Genomic DNA, 22303 nt, shown 5'->3' on the forward strand with positions numbered 1-22303 from the left:
TCCTTCTGCTGGGGGATCATCACTCCACTTTCTCTTTCTTTTTTAGTGTTGCTGCCTGAACAATGATAAACCTAACCACGTTTCGCTTCCAAAAGGCCAGCAGGCTACCTACCATAAAGGTTTATACCACAGTTTTACCATAAAAAATAGTAACTTCAAATCTACGTTCACTGAACCATTCCATACTACAGAAGAAGCAAATATACACAGTCCGTACTTTGAAAAATTCTCCACAAAGCTAAAACGCATCTTGATGTTGAACACTTTCCTAGAAGAGTCAATAAAGCTTTGCTGTAACACGTACTTTTTTTGTATCTGTAAGAGGCCTCAGGGGAGCTGGTAAAGCCTGAAACTCAGGTTGAATCTCAATATCTTCTGGCTGTATGGGTGGTTTAGGCTTCTCTGACAAAAAGCAGTTGTCCATATCCACATGTTCATACTTCATGGAAGTGGTGAAATACAAAGGCCTGTGATTTAAAACCACCTACATTTTAAGAGGTGAAATCCCAAATTCCAACATTTTCCAAGCACAAAGAGAACATTTTACAGGGTCTTTCACTTGTAATAGGAGAAAGGGAAGGAAGTGGCATGCCGGGACAAGAAGACTGAGAAGTAACAAATGATCTGTCCATAGTACAATATTAATAGACAAAATTATTGGAAAAATATTCTATCTATGAATGCAGATGGAACTATAGGAGAGAAAGTTGCATTTTGTGCAGCATCTCTATAGACATTAAAGACATTTTTAATACTATTTGGAAATGTAGCTGGCAATATTAATTTTCTGCCTGTTACTCATCAGTACCATGCTTGTCTTACATTAGAACTCAGGCAAATGGAGAAATGTCATGCAGGAGATTACAAACTACAATTAATAATTACTATACAGGTTTTTCCAAAGCAGGGCAGTTACCCCTCTGACTTACTCCTTGTTAAAAATAAGATTGCTGATACAGCCATAGAAGGAGCCAGCCATTTTTAGCCCAAAGATGACCTCTTCTGCTGGAACGCCACCAGCATAGAAGTTAGAAATATTCATGGGGCTCATTTCTGCTGATGGACCAAGCCTCAGTTCTGCAGGGTTACTTTCATCCACCTGTACAGTTATGATCCTGAAAATTATAAAGTAGGCAAAACATTCAACAAATGCCTTAGACATTCATTTCCAAATGAAAAGCACTCCTTTCAGATTCAAAACTGTCCTGTTCTAGCAGTTTCCATCACTTTGATAATCCTTTCAATGATTTAAAATGACAAGACCTCCTTCTTTAGATAATTTGTAAATTGTAGAGCTTTGTCAACTATCTTCCTAAATTATTTTGATAGCTGTGTTGTTGCTTTTTTCCCCTACCAGTAGTTTTTCCTCAGGTTTTTCCTTCCAAGCTGTCTGGAGATTTTGAAAGCTTTTAACGACAGCTTCATCAGTGGCTGACTGCTATATACAATAACCATGTAAACCAGAACACCTGCATTATCTGCAGAAAAACACAGCCCTGATTATTTCACCTAATGAGCTAACAAAAGCAGTTCCTCAGAGAGCACAGTGAACTAACAACATACAATAATTAAACAGGTAGTAGTGCTTGCAGTCACATGTACCTCTTATTCCGGATTAGGATGACAGAGTGTTCTTGTCCATCACTGTATGTTCCATTAGCAGACTGAAGAACTACTTTCCTAGTACTTGCTCTATCTCCAGCATTAACATGCACTGCAAGATGTCCATCAATCAGCATGACCGAAAAGAAGGGCTGTGGATTTAATCAGAGGATTCATTTTTAACCATAGCTCAATTTCCTGTCACTCATTCAGTATTTAAATAGAACATACTTTGGAAAAATTTACCTCCAACTTTGTTGTAAACAAACTTTTTAATGAAACTCAAAGACTTGTAGGCATTATATTGGTACCTCCCAGAGCGTAAAGCCTTGTAACAGAAAAGATGAAAGCTGGAAATTTCGTAGAATCATAGAATCATCTAGGTTGGGAAAGACCTTCATGTTCATCAAGTCCAACCGTTAACCCAGGACTGCCAAGTCCACCACAAAACCATGTCCCTCAGCACTGCAGCTGTGTGTTTTTTAAACACTTCCAGGGATGGTGATTCCACCGCTTCCCTGGGCAGCCTGTTCCAATGCTTGACAACCCTTTCAGTGCAGAAATTTTTCCTAATATCCAATCTAAACCTCCCCTGGCATAACTGCAGGCCACTCCCTCTTGTTCTGTCTCTTGCTATCTGGGAGAAGAGATCGACCCCCACCTGCCTACATCCTCCTTTCAAGTAGTTGTAGAGAACAATAAGGTTCCCCCCAAGTCTCCTCCTCTCCAGACTAAACAACCCCAGTCCCCTCAGCTGCTGCTCATAAGACTTGTGACTTGTTCTCCAGACCCTTCACGAGCCTCATTGCCCGTCTCTGGACATGCTCCAGTATCTCTGTGTCTTTCTTGTAGTGAGTGGCCCAAAACTGAACCCAGTATTCGAGGTGCAGCCTCACCAGTGCCCAGTGCAGGGGGACAGTCACTTCGCTTGTCCTGCTGGCCACACTGTTTTGGATACAAGCCAGGATGTTATTGGCCTTCTTGGGCACCTGGGCACACTGCTGGCTCATGTTCAGCCAGTTGGAGTTTTTCAGGAGTGTTTTTATAGCACCACCACCCTACTGCTCCCCTTAGAGGGAGATAAGGAGGGACAGGTATTCCTACTAAGACTTTGTCCTTGGATTCTAGGAGCTCCAAAACAGTCCACCAGATACAAGAGAGATGTTTATCTCAAATCTTTCAATAACTACTTCTGATTAACAGAAATGGAAAGTAATACTCTGTGTGCATTTCATGTGCAGTTTTCCTCCTTGTTGCAAAAGCATTCTGGGTCCTAGTAAGTATAATAGGTCTTTGCTAACTGATCCTTCACCTCTCCTCTGCTATAATGAATATCCTCTGTTCCCCACCTAGCTTCTGTACTTAGGCCTTCCTAAGCTGGATATTTTTTTCTTTCTCATTCTTTGCTAGTTACAGTCCTAAAAACTTGATATTGCAAAATAAAAATGGCAAAACCAAACCAAACCAAACCCTTTGTTTTCAGTACTTGCCAAATGTGCTTGTCTACGTCGTCGCTTTTCCAGTCCCCTGCTGAGCCCAGCAAGGATGATGCCACTGCTGTTCTTTGTAGCAAAAGTTGCCATCAGTTCTGACTCTGGGCTTAAGGATTTAGGTACCAACTCAATATATCCGTTGCTCAAGATATTCACACTACGAATAGGCTATTTTTGAGGAAGAGAAATAATTACTGACTTTGTCCTTACATAGCACCCAGTGAGACAAAAGAAAATAAAATTCAAGCATAGATCAGATGATAAAACTTTTCAAGACAAACCCATTTCAATTCATTATATTAATCACTAAAACCTTGCTATTTATTGTTCAACAACAATAAAAATCGGTCAGGTCACAAAACCTAAAAGTTTCGTACCTCCAATACACAGCCTTTTCTCACTCCATATGAATTTTTAAGCAAGTCGAATGTTGAACGGGATATTTCCAGGTTCTTGATGCATCCCACATACATTCTACTATTAAGACCTTTCCTGAAAAACAAAACAAGGGTTTTTTTTCCCAAGGAGTAGCATTTGGAATCTCTTCAGTAAGAAAAAGTGATCTGTTTCAAAGAATGCAGTTGACCTAGTGTAAATGGAATGGGTTAATTTGGGTTTTACTCTTAGCAGATATTAATTCTGATCTTAAAAAGAGTCAGATAACATTGTCCTCAAACAGAAGCATACAAGTATGTAGTGCTGTGTTTCCAGGTCAGGTCATTTTCCAAAACTTTAAGGTGAATCTTCAGCTGAAATTTAATGGCTTCTTTGTGAGAGGGTAACTGTAGCTCTCTACTGCCTAGTAATTCTTTTTCATGTCTTAAGTCTGGAGGATGCCTAATTTGGTTCCAGGTTTAAGTCAGAGGAATCTAAGGCTGTCCTGCTGTAATCCCTTACAGGCTGCTATGCCAGCTAAGATTAACAAGTCTGCATCTCTGCAATAACTGCACAGAGACCAATATAGTCCTGGAATTCACCTTATTGTCAAGAGCATGAAGATAGTTTAATTAGATTTTCTTTTGCCATGTTCATCCTTTCCAAGCGAAGCCAGTGGAAGAAATTTGACTTTATAAGTTCAGCAGAGATGTGCAATACAAAACTAGAATCATGCTATAAAATATATATTTCTAATGATTTTTTGTTGATCTGTTCACAATTGTTTCTCCTCTGTTCCAAGTTTCAAAACTGAATTACAAGAATTCCTTTTTGAAGTAGAACTTTCATCCCGAAGTTTAGTTTTGTTCATAAATGCCAGCTGGAAAACACAAGGCTCACACAGGCAGAGATCAAAGGAGCACCATTCCAGGCAGCAGTGCTGAATGTTTGCCACATTCTGACACAAAGGGCAGGTGGCTACTGTGGCAGCTGCTGTCATGGAAGTCACCCATGGAGGGAAAAAACATAAGCTGATCTCTGATCTGAACTGCAGTGTTAGACCTACCAGTGAAAAGCACCATATTTAGAGTTTGAAGGCAAAGGACAGATAATTCTGTGGTACACATGGACACAAACAAGACCTTAGACTTCATTGATTTTCACTAATTTTAGTGGAGATAGCAGAATTTGTTAAAGTCCTTCCCTCTACTTACAAGACTCCTAGCCAAGGGGGAAAAGCAAGAGGACACTTTACCTCATAGTCCTCGATCTTGGCAGCCCACCAATGAAGATTGGGTCCTTATCAGAGCGGTTCAGGTCTGAGGCAACCCCAGGAGATTCTCCTTGCTTGGTTTCTTTGTAATTAAGGTTATATGCATCTACGACTGCCAAAATTCCTGCAAAGAAAAAAAAAAAAGTAAAGATCTGGAGAAGGACACAAATACACATTCTGCCATTTTGGCAATCCAAATCTGGGGAAGTCTACAGGAAAAAAAATAATATGTATGTATACATATGTGTATAAATATATGTGTGTGTGTATACATATATGAGAATATGTTATAGCTATTAACAGATATTATTTGTAATGTGTTACTTCCCAAGCATTGGCCCCAAAATACTGTTGTAGTAGACACTGTTAAAACACAGAACAGAAAACATGATTACTGGTATACAGACTTGGACAAAGATCTTTCACCCTTTAAAGACTATGGATATGTTTTTGTCTGGCGGCTTCTGCCCTACCTGCTCTTTATAAGATGTGCCAAACCAACCAAAAGATTTACGCTGCTGTCCTTCTAGAAGCAAACTAACACAGGTGTGGCTACTAAAAAAACTGCATAAAAAGTGCAATTCTGGTGATTTAGTTGCAGTGATGTTCACTGTGGCTATCTTAGATATATGCATTTGTAAATGTGCAGACACTTGGCTTTTTCAATCTGCAGCCTACCTTGTTTCTTGTTCCGACTGAATGAAATTTTATACCATGTTCCGTTGTTGTAACGATTTTCTGTTGTAAGCGCAAGAGGTCCTGAACCTAGATCAACAGTCAGTCTCACTTTGCCATCAACAAGCTCAAGGGACAAGAAATCTCTCTGGGAAGAAAAAAAACCCAAAGAAACAAACGAACAGACTAAGTTCCTAGTTAAAAAAAATAAATCTTCCAAAAGGATGCATCCTTGACAGGTCTGGGCTACTGTGTGAAAAAGGTTTGGTAACTCTTGTACCTAGACTACTTGTTAGGCCCAAGAGACTTTTCTTCGCTATGTTTAGGAAAATTAAGTTACATGTACCTCGCAAGGATGTCTTTCAGTTTTGTTGTTATTCTTACTTAAATGCATCATGAGGCTTGATTACTCAGCAGAGGAAGGTTTAAATAACAAATGTCACATTTGCTTTTTTTTGGATGAAGTTGAGGGTAATTTGATTTGACTGTTAGCATAACGATCAAACAATACAATATTCTTTCTGCAAGACGCAAAGAGCTTTTTTAAACAGTAAAAAACACTTTTTGAATTCTATTAAAAGTGCCCCCTCTGCATTGCAAAACTTAAGTCAGATATCATTGTCCAATGTATTCAGGCAGTGAGTACATAACAAAGCAAATGAATAATGCAGTGATTCTGAAACAACCCTACCTAAACAAAGCTTCATCCTCCTTCAGGAAAAGAAAACCACCAGCTATGTGGTAAACTGCATAACATGACAATGAAGGTCTGGAGATGGGTCTAGGTTATATTGCTGTTTCAGGGAGTTTTATTTTATTTATTTAAGTTTACTCAATTCCCATCTTATGGATTTAAATCAATATGCCTGTGCAATATTATAGTGTCCTTCAGCAAACTCAGTTCCAAAAGTTTTTACATTCTGCAAAGGTTCCTCCAATTGAACTAGTTCGTTTTTCCTATCATTTCTTTTTCTTGCCTTTAATTAAAAAAAATCATTAATTTTAGTCTAGAATTAAAACAAATTATGGAGAATTCTTTTCATTGCTTAATTTTGCCATTAATATATGTGAATATTTGCTCTAAAGAGTTATCTCTAGGATTCCTGTCTTTACTCCTTTGGTTTATATCACAGTGATATATAATCACATTGATAATCTATACAAACATAATAACTTGTTTTAATATGCATAAGCAAAAAATAACACAAGAAACCATCAAGTGATCTAAATATCGTTTTTGACAGCTTAAGAATCTGATCCATTTTCTTACAGTGCCATTTGAAGCAAGATATAGAAGAAGCCCATTAGGTGAAAAGGTACTGAAAAATATTATTATCTGAGTCACTGTTGAGCGGAGTGCCTTCTCCACAACGGAGTATCCACTGCCATCAAAATGGAATGAAGTGTCTTCATCTTGTGGGCTATGAAATCAGAAAACAGAGTTTAAAATTTTAAGATAAATAATGAAGATTTGTATTTTTCCAGTAATTTTAATATAAAATACAAGCAAAGTTAGATCAGTTGGTGCAGCCCCTAGGGTGTATGACCAGAAAGTTTGGAAAGACTTGGATCTTGATGTTGTGAATAACTGAAGGATTCCAGCCAAAGGCCACTTTCACTATAGAATCTTACAACACATGATTTAGCCACAGCAAGATTGTATACGAGATAAAAAACGTTCTTCCTTGATGTATGAAAAAAACCAAAAAATTCTTAAGCGAAAAATAACTGGTACACTGTGCATCCTCTTATTTAAAACACGTCATCCATATATCAAAATGCTTTGCATCATTGCACTTAAATGTTCTATTAGCCCCTTTTCCTGCAATAGACTTGTAAAAAATATCTCATACAATCAAGCAGCACCCTCTGCTGTTCAGACAAGAAAATTCCGCAAAAGGGAATATGGTCAAGTATATTTCTTTTCAATTCCTCAAACATAAAAATAGTGCAGTCTGCAATCCCCTTTCGCAACAATTACAAGAACGGTAGCAAGCTCAGTGGCTACAGTTTTGTGACAGGGTTTTTGTTTTGTTTTGGTTTTTTTTACGAGTGCTTCACACTGCTTCTTATCCTAGAAAAAAATGAATTGTCTTGCTGGAAATTACTGGAAAGCAAAACATTCCGAACTAGTTTGGTTCACTGGCAGTCCCTACTTTCAGTACACAAAACAGACCACAGCAATAGAACTCAACTAAGAGAGTGATTATTAAGTGATATAATTCCATACAATTAGATTATTTGACACCAGTGGCACATTTAGATTAGTATGTTCTGAACTGTAAGTTAATGATCAATGAAATGCTGCAATTTGTCTTGAGTTTGTTATTTTTAGCTGACACAGAAATATATATTACAGATGTAAGTTAGTCTAAATGTGTTACAAAAAAAAGAGAGTGAGAAAAAATACCTTCCAAAACAGCCATTACACTTGCCCTCTCTTTCCATGTAGTTCCAAAGACCAATAGATTTGCCATTCAGGGATGCCTCTCCCATGCACCCTTTGAAATGGGTCACCTTAACAGCCGGCGATTTCTATGACAAGAAATACTTCATGAATACAATTAACGTTAAGCACTCTGAAAATTATGCAGCCAAATTTTTGTTTGGTGCATTCCTTGAACTTGAACTTTGTAAGATATAAATCATAATAAAAGAAAAACATGTTTTAGCATAACTATTAACAATTATCATTTAAATCATAATAGATTAGATTTCTAGCAAATAAAAAAGTAAACTAACTATGTCCTTGACCTACTTACATGCCTCATGGCATGAAAGACCCATGGAAGATGAAAACAAAAAATAAATGCATTGTGTAAAGTCTGTGCAACATGCATGCACACACAGCCTGTCCTGGTTAACACTTGATGCAAAAACTCCCAGAGAACATGTAATTACTTCAGGATACTAGAACACCCTTATTGCATCTCCGCTTTATGTTCAGAGCACCTGAACATTTCTTGATGAAATAACCAATTCACGCAATTATTTCTATATGAAAAGTCTGTCTTAAACATAACAAATCTTACAGAATGCTCAACTCAGAATTTACCTTGATTTGTCCTCCAAGTCCTCCGATAAATACTAGGGTTGATTTGTTAACATCCAGTATGCTGGCTGTCCCTGGAGAGGTTGCAGATTTAGGTGAAGGTTTCTGATTGGAGTTCATTTCCTCTATGCTGATTGTACCTGTTTTTCCAAACCTGCCAAGTACAATACAAATACTAATAAATAGTTTTAGAAATCACCAAGCTTAATCAACACATGCTCTTGGATTCTCTTGTTAAGCACAAGAAAAATGTTGTCACTGGAAAACTCAGAAGATGGTTTGTGTAAAACATTTATGCCATTCTCATTTTAATTACCTGGTTACATGTATTCTGTGCCATTTGTTGTTGTCAACTTGAAAATCAGGGTATTCCACTCTTGCTGATCCAGAGCCCAAATCCCAAAGAAGAGCTACCTTACCACGTCGCATCTCCACCGCAAGGAAGTCTGTCTGAAAAATAGCAGGGCTTACTCCAGTGCATGGCATCAAACGTCTAGTTCCTGGTTTGTGTACTTTTAACATGTGACATTGAGAAAGTTCTTCCAGATGCATGTCCCTGCATCCCATAATGTGGGAGATGGATTTTAGCAAAATGAGGCCCAGTAAGTTAATCATTTTTACTTTTAATGAAACAAAAATACTCCGCTTATATACAAGTAGGTGAATGTTTTCTTTATAGATACAGAAAAACGTGATGTACACATACATCTAGACATAGAGAAAAACGCACTTCTGAGTGCATGTGAAGTGACCAACCAGTCTGTGAAAAAGTACTATCACATGACAGCATGCCACAAGGAGCTAATAGCTGTGCATTTATTAGGATTAGAGGGAATGAAGAGGAAGGCGATGTGGCAGGGAGCCATCATGTTCCTTTTCAAGTGGGTGGATGCAGCATGCTCATGAGGGCCAAATTCAAGTACCTTCTCTGTGATACCAGGCAAATTATACTCCAATATGCTACATGAAAGCATAACATAGAGTATTACACTCCATAAGGTTAACACACACCATGGGAAAAGGAAGGGGGAGTTTCATGACATGGTCAAGAAATAATGCTAAGGAATCAGGTGCTTTTATTTTCTACATTTGAGGATCCTTAGAATCATCTAAGACAAAAATATTCCCACCTCTAGTGAACACATTTGTCTGCAAGAGGCCTCACTTGGATACTTAGTTGAAGGCAAGTAGGAAAAAAAAAAATATGGTCATTTTAAACATTTGACTACAATCACCTTCAGTAAATATACGCCAGAAACATACCTTTCCATTGCTACCCAGGTAGAAAAGGAGGTTATCTGGTTCAGCAGTTTTCACATTGAGTGTTAAGGTGTTATAATTCATAGATGAAATTTGGGGTTGGTAGGCACGAATGCAATCTCTGTCTGCTGATACTGCAACTTTAATCTGAGGAGGAAAGGAGGAAACGGAATCTAAACAAGTCTCAGTGTACACAGTACATTCTTGTGGAATATATACTTCTGACCAACAAATGCAAGCCATTTGCTGAGATACTTTCAGGCTGCCTGGGTTAGATCTTATCAACCTCCTTGTTATCTATCACTTAACACAGAGATTCTCAACTACAAAAGAATGAAATCTGTCACAATTCATTAATTCAATTAGGAGATTGGAAGCCAGTATATTAAACTATTCCAATACCACAGAAAATAATAATAAAGCTTGAGTTAGAACCCATATACCAGTAAAACCCACTGTAATAATATCAGAAAATCAAGACATACAAATTCAAAACCTTTAAAAATAAAAAAAAGAGAAACAATTTCTAGTCTATGTTGAGAGAAAAAAATACAAAATTAAAAAAAATATGTAAAAGGCAGACAGTCTGCAATAATTCTGGTAATTTCAAAGTTTTATAACAGTTTATAAGACTATTCAAAAAATACATTTGTGAATACAAGTTAAACTTTCTTAAGATCAAGTAGAGAAATTCCTATTCCTGTTGTCATACTAACTCCTTTGAACACTCTATAGCATACTGATAGGACATTGATTCAGGCTAAATGCAGCCAAACTCCAAGCATCTTAGGGGTGTAATGACAGAAACCCCATTTTAATAACAGAAAAGCCTTAACTTCATCAACTTCATTAAATACGCTTGTAACAACTAAATACATAAAGCACATGTGTGCCTACGCACAGGGACACAGATGTATAGTTTCTCTCCTCCAGTAAAAGTTTAGAAAGCAACAGAACAAACTCTCAAAACTGGAAAAGGGCATTTTGCTAATACTTTCTCTTCACCCTGCCAGGAACTTCTGTTGTTTATGACATTTCAGAAAATACTACTCCCTCTTTTCTGCAGTGGATTCATTAAGGTTCAGTACACTGATAGAGAAGCAATAATAGTATAATCAAAGAGATGTGCAGAACAAACTGAAAGCTGTTTTATTTTTTAAAACAAAACCTCCTTAAACCTTACAATAGCATACCCATAGTAAAGGCAAAGTAATTGAATATTCCCCTCATAGTTTAACGAGGTCCATAGTACAGCCGATTCACTGCTGTTGTCTTTAAGGGGGGGAGCAGAGATTTAAAACCAAACATATTGTTTGTCTTAAGGTATTCTGGATGTATTGCAGCTTCTTGCAAAGAGTAACATATGGACATGGCAGAGCATAGATGGCAAATTTATTGATAGGCTCAACACTCTTGCTAAAAAAATTCTGATATTTGGTGTTAAATGGGGGGACCCCACATCAATCTCTACAATAAACTCAGAAATTAACATCTTGTCCTAAAAAGAATGGCACCACCGTCCCCTCACTTGCCTTCTCACCAAAATATCTCTGTGATTGCTTTCTGACATACTGCATTTCATTATTTTTATAAGAAACAAAAAGAAATAGTAAATAAATGTTTGCCTTGCTGTTCTGACAAACTCACAAACGCAATAAGAAACTTGACACTAAAACCATAAAATGTACCAACAGCCCTGCCAGTATGATTTTAGCATCAGTCAGTGCTCTTGGGCTTTAGTGTGACCCTGGAACAACCATGTACTTTGACGGTAAATTTTAGGTTCTATCTCAAAGAACTTCCCTGCTAAAAGTGAAAGTGAACCCAGTTACGTCTGGGATGATGGAACTCACAGATGCTGCCTGCTTGCGGGCCTGACTGATGAGTTCTTTAATTTCAGACAGGTTTCTGTTCAGGTTCTCCTCCAGCATTTTCAAAGGTTTCAGCCTATCCAATAAAAGACTTGCTTGTGCTTCAACTTCTTTAACTTGTTTTTCAGCTGTGATTGCTGCCAAAATGTAAACAAAATGTTGAGGCAGGTTGAAAGAGAAATTCACCTTTTGTTGCTAAAATACTTAGCCAAGGTGGCCTGTTTCTGATCACTTTGTGATCAACTTTAAACATCAGTAAGGGATATGCATACTTAAGGGTATCCCATGTGACTTCTCTAGTTACTTCTCTAGTCTTTTTAAAAGTTAGCACATTTTTATTATATTAGGAAGAAAATTCCAGTCCATCAGACTCATATTTAATCCTATTAAAATTGAATATTAGTACTGCTTCTGTAAGCAGTGACATTTCTAAAGAGTAACGAAGCAGCAAACTTACCAGCTTTTGATGAATCAGTTATAAGTTCACTAGTTTTTCTCAATGTGTCATTAACATGAGACAATGTAGAAGAAGTATTCAGCAGCTTTTGACTAAAATCCCCGAAGTGACTTAAACCCACCAGAGCACTGGTGTTTGCAGACACAGCCAGCTCTTCCACTTCAAGCATGTACTTCCTTGTATCTGAAACACAGTACCCAAGTTAAAAAAGTTCACAGCTTTCATACATACTTGTGAGTAATAAACGCCTGGCTTCATAACAATGCAGTTACAAACACAGTCAAAGCTCTAAAAGTGCTGTCAGTTCCATTTCTTTCATAGTAAGTGTTATAGTTTTGTTTGTATTCTTCAGGCTGAGGGGAACTCCAAACCAAGACCTACTGTGATCTAACTTTGCTTTAACTGTTGAATATGCCTAGCTTACAGAGTGCAAAGTTTGCCTTCTGTGAAATGGAGAATGCCATGAGGCTGATACAACTCCTCTTGCCCAGTTATTAAGTTGGAAAATGGCCACGGCTATGGTCCTGAGCAAAAAACATGCTAAATGTTCCCAAGCTGGTGATACAAATATGGGTATAACCACAGATGTAGTTACATTTGTTGATAAGCACGCACACAGAGGTATATAACAATAAAATATATTACACACATATAATTAGATTTGCAGTAATTTTAACTTGAAACTAAGCTTGTCAGTTTAGATTTTCAAGTCTTTTGATCAAAAGACTTGATTAAGCCAAGTTCTGAATTCTAGGACAAATTACATACTTTTCATGGCCAGCTCTGAATACAATACAGATACAGAATGCAGTGATGAGGAACTTGATTCTGCCTATCCCAAATGGAAGATTTTAAATGAATAAATCAGGCTCATAGTGTTTAAGCTCCAGGCATGAGTGTTGGTACCCAGAGTCACTAGTCTGAGACTTTTGAATGATGCAGAAAGCTAGTGAGGCAGGCCTATTACACCCTTTGCTTTGGGCTGCAATCACTTAGTGTCAGCCTGTCCCTTACACCCCCTCTGTGCCCAGAATAGTGGGAAGATGCTGCAGCTGGCACAAAAGGCCTGATTTAGACCTGAAGGGATCCTTCTTCACCAGCAGTACTGTATAGAGAGGGCAATGCCACCACAAGTCTCTGCCCAGGGGGAGGGGGGAAAAAAAAAAAAGAAAAAAAAAAAAAAAAAAAGAGAAAACTCCAAGAATGTAACAGCAAAACTGAAATAAAACAATGACAAGCTGTGAGTTAAGGATAACAGTCCTATGGTTTTGATAATGCCTTAATTTTCAATATGTAGCTTTACGTTAGATAGCATCCTGCAACTAATATGAAGCGTAACTTTATCACTAATACCACCCTTCAGTGTGAGTTAAGAGCCAGAGCTGTAAGACAGGTATTTTAAAGCTTTGGACTTAGTATTCCAATCTGGACATACAGTACAACCTAACAACCCTGACAGGAGGTCTTTATGTGTGTTCTTCTACCTTAAAAAAGAACATTATTAAGGTTTGCAAAGTATTTCAGACCCTCTTATCCACAACTCCAAAGACATTTTCTCTAGCAGTTTCCATGAAATGTAGGTCTTGCCTTTATCCAAACTAGTGACTTTTTCTTTAAAGGGAATTCTTTTATTTTGAAAAAGCACAGAAGAATGCTTTAATTGGTTAAATGAAATCAGCATTTACAAGAAGAAAACATTTAGATGCACATGATAAGATTCACAGCGCAGCATAAACAAATTTGAAACAAGCTATCAAAAGCAAGCAGATCCTCACGGTTCCATATATAAGTTTCTGTCCACATGGAATTAAATATATTAGGACTTCACACTCTCCTCATGAGTTGTAGTTATATTGCTTTCAGAGCAACTCCTGATTTATTTACGCAGTGTGAAATAGAGATCAGACTACAAACCTTATGTGATAACCCAGTTATGTTTTCATCTGCTTACTAAAAAAAATTGGAAAATATTCCTTGTAAGGGAAGAGGCTAAATGAGTCTCCAGTATAGTTTATTAACAGGTCTCTGCAGTCAGACAATGAACAGGATTGTATTATGATTGCACTTGACGCTTCTGTAATAAGGAGAATGCCAATATAAATTTCACTTACCATTAGGCAATGCTCTTAGTTTCAGCAGGGAATCATTAAGCTGGTTGACAATTTTATGAGTACTTTCCTGAATCTTTTCTACCTTTTTGTTCAACCCATTCAATCCAAATAAAAGGCCTGTTGGAAGAAATAACTGTGATTTTTCTACGCATAAACAAATGCTATACAACCCACACAAATTCTCTGTATAGGCCTAGCAAGCATTCACTTATTTAATCAATGGAAATTTTTTTGCTTTTTTCAACAGAAGGAGCATTTTACAAATAGGAATGCAAAATGAATGCACAGATAAGCTCCTGTGGGCACTGTTCCATTCAAAATTATCCTTTCTGGCCAATTCCATCAAGCAGAATTGGTAGAAGCATAGTTGAGAAAAGGCTTTAAATTAAAACGATTCCACGATTGTGAATCTGAGAACTCTTAAAATTTTTATGTTTTTCACTTTTTGTGATATCTGACAAGAGCAAAAAAAGTACTTTACTTTTATATATTTGTGACCTGTTTGCAGAATCCTCTCACTAGAAATAAAAATACGTAGAACAGAAGGAACAAAAAAAGGATGCATTCTGTCCATTTGAATTACATAAAAAGTATACATATTTGTAAAGCCATTGATATTAAAAGCAAAGACTATTTTAGAGTTACAGTTTATCTCTGTGAAACATTCACTTTCTGTCCAATTTTGTCCAATGTTTCCCTTAGGGCCAGCCTCTGCTCCTACACAAAGTCTGCATTCTAAATGCTTTTGAATTTCCATGGCACAGACTTCAGTGCCTTGCTGGTATCTTTGGAGTAATTAAAAAACAAAAGGACTTTGGAATTTGTAGAGGGACTGTGAGCCAAAAGACAATTTATACAGACAAAAAAAGCTCAGCTTGTCACTGTATTTCAGCTGTGTAGAAAGAGCAAGTAAAAATTATTATAGTTTAAATATGTCATCCTACATATTTGTGCAATCCATGATTTATTAGATAAAATTCAATGAATGGATTTCTTCAAGAATTATGTTTTTCCTTTTTCTACTGCACGATCTCTAATGGTTTAATTCATAAAATTTGGAAAAATAGCCATTTAAAAAAAGCCTTGCTTGGAGGTAAGTGAGGTATTACAGGGAAGACCGGTTTTTTACATGTTTACAGAGAAAAACTGTATTCTTACCCAAAAAAGTAAAATACTACATGACTCCATAACACATTAATTTTAACTGTATGAAAATATGTATAAGAATCATATATAGTAATATGAGATATTTTACCTTAGTCTACGCTCATTTAAAAAAACCATGAAACCCCCCCCACATTGGGGAAAAAAAACCCACTCACAGAACAGGATATAGAAAAAGAAACAGAAGCAGAAATGTGAACTCTAAAGAACTGACCATCACTTTTCTTCTTCAGATTTTTAGCTTCATTCTGAAATTTAGAGCTAAGCAGTAGAGTTTCTTTTCCAAGAAGACTGAGAGAATCCTCTGGCTGAAAAACAGGTTATCAGTTGCCACTTATGAAAAACAGAAATTCAATTAAAAGCATTTAAGTGTCTGTGGATGTCTATTTCCAGTTACTGAACATTCTTGGTTATTTATGAGAAATTCTACTTATTACTTTATTAAGCATCAATTAAAAAAATATACAAGCTGCCATCACTTGTCCAAGAATGTGACATTGAATCTCTTTGTGAATTAGTGAAAAAAGGTGACTGCGATTCAAAACCTAACAAATTCTAGTTTAAACACTGTTACTGATTCAATGTTGCCTTTTGAAACATCAGTAATTCTAGTTCCAGGCTTAAGACAAAAATCCCAGCAGTGAGCACTTTAAAATGAGGTATCACAAGCTCCCAGTCTTGAAGTGTTCCTTTGATCCATTTCTCTAACTGGAAAATCCAGAAAAGTACCTTGAAGGATTCATGCTGTACAAAGCTTTAATAAGACACAGACAGTGCTATAAAATAACATACAAGCTGACAAAACAATGCCAATTATTTTGATTGCTGTCATGTAAATATATTGTCACATATTTGTTTCTCCAGGCATAACGTGTGTGACACTTGTAAAACTTAGCCTATTCCTCCCTACAATCAGGAAAAGCAGAAAAAAATAAAAGGGGGGGAAATAAAATAATATGATAGTAGTAAGGTCAGCCTGGTAATTCATATGGTCTTTTTAATCTACTGTTTCAATAACAACCCAATAATCTTGCAAGGCAGATGTATGGCAGATGAGACATAAACACACATTTGGTTATGAAATGTCCTTGACTAAGCAAAATAGTTGTATTTGGGAACAACTAGATTGAAATGGAAGATGGACAGGTCAAATGAGATATCTGAATAATTCCAAAGGTGGAAGGGAGTGCCAGAGGTTTGGGAACTTAAGTTCTACATGAATGCATGTCAGATGACCGATACAGAATCAAGTTCAGTCCAGCTAACCATGTATTGGACATTAAAAAAAATAAAATTAAAAAAATAGCTAAATGGCACTGTGGCAGAGTGAAAAGCAAGGTAAACAGAACATGAAATCTGGTACCATTAGTACCTTGGAGTACAGATTCAGGATACTGTATATACTAGTTGGTAGGACAGGCTGCCATACATGCGTCCATCAAGAAGACTCACATTTCAGCAAGTGTAAAAATAATTAGAACAAAGTTGCCAAAATGAGAAAGAGAAAGACATTAAATAAAATACTAATATTGATACTTACTAAATCCAAGGGGCCATTCATAAGTCTAGATGCATCATCTGCCAAACTCTCTGTTCTTTCAATCACACTTCTAACACTGGAGTGGGTGTAGACAGCAGCGGTTGTGTTCAGAGTCACATTTCTTACTTTAGAGAGGCCACTAAATAGAGAATTAAAAAGTAATTCTGTTTTCATGAGAATATCTTAATCAAGCACTAAGTTCCATATCTTCAGTTACAACATGCACATCTTTCTAGAATACTTGATGCACTCTGAAAAAATGAGCACACCTCGTCGTATATTGCGTAAGGGGCTTTAAGTTCATTGTTGTGAACTAAAAAAAATCTGTTCAAAGATGGTTTAAACCTATTTTATTCTACTTTGTACTTTGTTCCTTGTTATTCTCGTTTGCTCCTTTTCATCTATTTTTTTTTCTATTTTGTTCCTTTTTGTTTATGGTCAATTTTTCAATTTAGTTGCTCAGTGTTATTCAGAGCAAAATTTCCTGTTCTGAAACTTAAATATGTAAGTTTTCCAGTCTGATTTGATCTAACTTTTAACACATATCTACTGACTTTAAAAGACAAAACAGCAAGAATCCTAGAAGGATTCCTGGGACAGAAGATTAATTTCCATTGAATTAACAGGAACGACTTCCCAACTTTCAAATTCTAGGAGTGCATTTGAGATGGCAACCCACTTGTTTCTGCAAGATGTTTTGAAAGCAACAATAATGGAGGCATAGTAGGAATAGCTTCTTGATGAGATTCAGAGATATATTGTCAAGAAGTACTCATAAACAGACAAGAAGCTTTTCAAACCATACCGTGATATACTCACTGGACATTTAATAATTCCTTAGTTACTGTGTAAATCAGCCATATGAAATGTGAGACTAATCAACCCCCTCCATATCATTTAATAAAGGAACACTGCACTAAAAGTAAAGAGCACTTGAAATGGGGAATAAAAATTGATCATAGACTTATAGAATAGTTTGGGTTGGAAGGGACCTTTAAAGATCATCTAATCCAACAGCACTGCCATGGGCACAGAATTCCTTTAGAGGATTAAGCTACTACCTATTTAAATTAATTCTGACACTACCGTAGATCTTTCCCAATTTTGTATTTCTTGAGTTTATCACCTCTCTAGTGCATCTGCAAGTCTTTGGAACTGAGTGGCGTGGTCCTCGGCTCTGTATACCAGGTCAAGCACTCCTCTCACAGACATCTGCATCACCAGCTCATCCACGTGGTGTCGCAATTTGGTGCTCCATAGGACTAACCCATCCTGGTGGACTTCCAGGTTCTGCACAACGAAATGTTTTCCTCTTTTTTTTTTTTTCAATACCAAAACATACCTGTTAGTATCAAAGAGGATGTTCAAACTTAAGAACTTACAGATGTAGAGTTCTTTACATCTTGGGCAAGAGCAGCAGCAGCATTCACTAGGACCTTCCCTTCTTTAATGAGCATGGCTGAGACTTCTTCAGCTTCCTTTATATGTAGCTTTTTGTCCTATAGCATAAATCATGTGTTTTACAGTAGTCTGTAAAGTCAGCTAGTGCAGATGAGTTCACATAACACACAATCATTTTTTGATTTTCAAGCAGTGGTCTGGTTTCCTTTGAGTTTCTAAGGTATCATATATATTAACATGTTTAAACATGTACAATTTTATTAAAGTCTAAAAAGCAGCTTTCAAGCACAATTTCATATTCGATATTTCTTATGCAACAGCACTGATTGTCCAGTCTTACATTTAACTCTGCCAGGTTGCTAGAGATAAGAGGAAACAAGCGATTGGTCTCATTGATGTTAGCGAGCGCCTCATTCACCAGGTCCTGGGCATCCTGCAGTCTGCTGTTGTGCTTTGATAAGAGCTGGTTTGCATCATTTTTTAGTTCAGCAAGCTCCTGCTGGGGTTTAAGATACACTTTCTGAACCTGGATCAACAAATTTTCTGCAGCTCTGACAAAGAGAGGAACCATAAAATAAACAAACAGTGAAGGATAAACTTAGGCATAGATTTCTTGAGGAGAAAATGGGGTCATGTGAAATTAATTAAAATGCACCTTCTTACAAAAGTCTACAATTTTTTCTACAATAGCACAGATACACATGGTAACTTAGTTACTCAACTAACAAAAAGATGACTGCTTGGGGGAGAGGGCAAAAATACAGTTCATAAACTCTGTAGGTGGTGACTAGAGGGGAAAGATGTTAGTATAAATCACATTTGCTTAGACTTAATTTGGGACATCCCCCACATCAAAATCTCTGTGAAACATTCCTCTGGGACTGCTCTAAATCTTAATTGTAGTGATTCATATTTTGAATGTAGGATCAAAACATCAGTTATGAGGACTGACACAAGTAACCAGAACTGAAAGACATATACCCAAGAGTCCTGAAAAGTTTCGATATCAAATGAAAATAAATAGCCTCATAAAAATGAACACTGAAATGAGCAATCTCTTATCTTTTTTTAATCAGTAACAGGCATTATCTGGGAAATATCAAATACTCCCAATTCTGTCAGCTGTTAATAGCTTCAGCTGTTCTATTTGGGAGTATTTGCATCCTCATTTGAACACTTTCCAATACAGAGGGAATTAAAATGAAAATGATCCTGAAAGTCTGTTTCCTTTTTTCTCTTCATTTCAGTACATACACTGCACACTGCAGCTCCTGTAATGATACTCGCACATAAATGTTTGTCCCTTTTAATCTGATTTCAAATCATATAGATCTTTAGCCAAAGCAAAAAAACCCATAGTTTATTTCACAATTATACATAGCAAAACACATTCCATCTTTCTTTTTGAATAGCAGATGTGCATTTGCATGTACTTTCTAAATCTACTAACTCAGAGTTCTTATACCCAGAAGCCACAGCCTTAAAGAAGTTAAAAGAACGAAAGTATTTCACAAGACAGTAATGGCTTCCATTTTAGTGTAAAGTAAAAAAGTTATATTCCAAATTGTTCTGGAATTTTGCTTTACATGGCAAATGTGTGGAGACCTAAAGTTATGAATGTTGCTCACAATGTCCACTGTGAACCCTGTGGTAACTTCTGCTCTCTGAAAAATGGACTGGCAAGCCGTGTATTTAAATCACGTATGAATTTACAGCTGCATTGCATGTTAAATTCTGCAGACAAAACAATCTTATAAATCTTACTAACTCTCTTCTTCAATCTGTCAAAGGACATTTATCAGAGAACTTTCAGAAATTTCAACAGAGCCTATAATTGAAAAAGTTAATTTACAAATATAACCTTATATAACAGTGAAAAGGCTGATGTTGAAAGTCAGAACATTCTGCTGCTATGCAACAGGACATTTTAAGACATTTTTGTAAGTGCAAAAAAAGCTACTTGAAGTTCTTCATAAATATAGAATAAAAGGTGCATTTCTAGTCCATTTTCATGTCCATTTAGCTTCAATACAATTTAATATTCACCACAAGGACAAGCACAGGAGACTGTTGAACAAAATCAGACATGCTACAACACAAATATCCTATTGTGCCTAATCCAAAACACTTAATAAAGAAATTGAAATTCTCAGAAATATTCCACTCTGGCCTAAAACTTTGTTGCCTTAAAGCCAATGTTAACATCCTTACAGCTTTTGGTGGGCTAGAGCAATACTTAGTATTTCTGAAGCTGGAACAAATATTTTGCTGACTGTTGGAACAGTCAATGTTTCTTATTGCCAAGTCTTGCAATAAGCACTACTAATGAATATAAAAGCCATTTTAAAGTAGCCTTTGACTGGGAACAAATCAAGACAACAAAATACAATCCTAAACAGTGGCTCAGAATGCTGGAACAAATGCCTTGGTTTCATTTGCAAATCTATGTGATACATAGTTCAGTTACAGTAAACTGTCATGTCCTTCAGCAGACCTAACACATCCTGGTCTTGCAATTGACTGAGACAGTTCTATGACATTTCCTAGCCAAAAACAACAAGAAGATGTGTATTAGGGCCAGATCTGAAACAAACTGAAATCAGTGTGTCTTTTCACTTATTGCAAGGGAATTTTGTATCACATCCAAATGAACAGGCTTTGGCTGTATTAGTATCACATGGAATGCCCAAGTATCTTCAAATCACATAACTCCAAATTCAGAGTTCATATAGCTCTACTTGGGCTAGTTATCCATCACACTGCCTCTTATTAAGGCACAATTTTCTCCAGATATGTCTCCAAAAAGCAGTATTGCTAATAAAGTTTTCAGTAGAACAGGCTTACTTTAGGACTTGGGTAGCATCATTGTGGTGTTGAACAAAACCTCTCTTGCGCAATGCATCCAAAAGGGCAGAAATATCATCCTGCAGGCTCTGAGATGTAGCATTTGACAGCGGGAGATCCAGCCCCAGCGTTTCATTTAGTGACATAGCAACTTCAGCAAGCACTAAGTAGGAGAGTAAAAAATTCAGTCATATCACTAAAAAAAAAGAATATACATGAACCCCCTCTGCAGCACTTTCCACGTAAATATTTCTTTAAGAGTTGTGAAGTAAATACCCTCTAAATTCTGTAAAGAAGTGGAAATATCTTAAAAGCAGGATACCTTTGATAGTTGTATGTACTGTGTCAATAAATCCAGTCAGTTCTTGACTTTTATTCCTGGTTTCCTGAGTCATTCTGTTAAGCTGCCGAGCTTTTTTCAAAAATCTAGATGACTAGAATAAAATCAGAGAAAATCTTTGACTTCTCCTAAACCACTGATTAATTCATTACACATTTATCTATGCTTTTTACACTTTTTCCCAATATTGTGAATACTTTGTGAGAGGAAACAGTAGGTTTTGATAAGGTAGACCTAGCTGATTCATAAATCTCTGATGCTTCCATGCTTCCAGATGCCTTAATTACGTTGCAAGTTCCAGCCCCTGATGTCAGTGAAGTATTGTGTTGTGTCATCAATTATTTTCATAATCAAGAAGATCATAATTACCAAAGCAAACGTTACCTTTTTTTAATTTTCTTTTTTTTTTTTCCTTAGCTACAACTAATGTATCTTAAGAAAATCACTCTTCTGGATACATCACTATTAGTAATAACACCACTGTTAGCACAAGCACCTACTTAATTACATATACATGGTCAGAAAATTATAGGTCAGCAAATGAGGTCTAATGGGTGAAGTACTATCGCCAATTTTCTACCTACAGATTTTCTTGTGTAAAATTTAATAAAGAATACCGTCTACTTTTCATGTGGATTTTCAACAGATTTATTTATGCTGACATCTTTTTAAACACAATACTATAGATATCAAAGACTTCTTGGTGAATATTCAGCTATGACATAATTTTGATTAAGCTCCACATGTTAAAACATGCCAGAAGAATCTCCCTTTCTGCAGTTTTAGCACCTTAAATGATCACAGTATAAAAAGCTTCTGAACTTTAACAGAAACCATGTAAATCT

At 36.5% G+C, this 22303-nt stretch overlaps 1 protein-coding gene across 1 annotated transcript in view; it reads right to left on the minus strand.

Annotated features, from left to right (window-relative positions):
* LAMA1 (laminin subunit alpha 1) overlaps window positions 1-22303 on the minus strand; it is a 107798-nt gene that overhangs the window by 10268 nt on the left and 75227 nt on the right. Inside the window, exons 35-56 of the mRNA XM_037381833.1 lie at window positions 21441-21552; window positions 21119-21281; window positions 18615-18825; window positions 18256-18372; window positions 18000-18163; window positions 16874-17012; window positions 15548-15641; window positions 14170-14286; window positions 12059-12241; window positions 11584-11738; window positions 9734-9877; window positions 8787-8920; window positions 8474-8624; window positions 7829-7953; window positions 6689-6839; window positions 5422-5566; window positions 4726-4867; window positions 3473-3587; window positions 3093-3263; window positions 1603-1754; window positions 930-1115; window positions 305-467 (exon numbers count right to left, since the gene is read on the minus strand). Coding sequence (XP_037237730.1) covers window positions 305-467; window positions 930-1115; window positions 1603-1754; window positions 3093-3263; window positions 3473-3587; window positions 4726-4867; window positions 5422-5566; window positions 6689-6839; window positions 7829-7953; window positions 8474-8624; window positions 8787-8920; window positions 9734-9877; window positions 11584-11738; window positions 12059-12241; window positions 14170-14286; window positions 15548-15641; window positions 16874-17012; window positions 18000-18163; window positions 18256-18372; window positions 18615-18825; window positions 21119-21281; window positions 21441-21552 — 3234 coding nt within the window. The remainder of the gene's footprint in view (window positions 1-304; window positions 468-929; window positions 1116-1602; window positions 1755-3092; window positions 3264-3472; window positions 3588-4725; window positions 4868-5421; window positions 5567-6688; window positions 6840-7828; window positions 7954-8473; window positions 8625-8786; window positions 8921-9733; window positions 9878-11583; window positions 11739-12058; window positions 12242-14169; window positions 14287-15547; window positions 15642-16873; window positions 17013-17999; window positions 18164-18255; window positions 18373-18614; window positions 18826-21118; window positions 21282-21440; window positions 21553-22303) is intronic.

Source organism: Falco rusticolus, chromosome 3 (genome assembly GCF_015220075.1).
Source record: "Falco rusticolus isolate bFalRus1 chromosome 3, bFalRus1.pri, whole genome shotgun sequence".
NCBI lineage: Eukaryota > Metazoa > Chordata > Aves > Falconiformes > Falconidae > Falco > Falco rusticolus.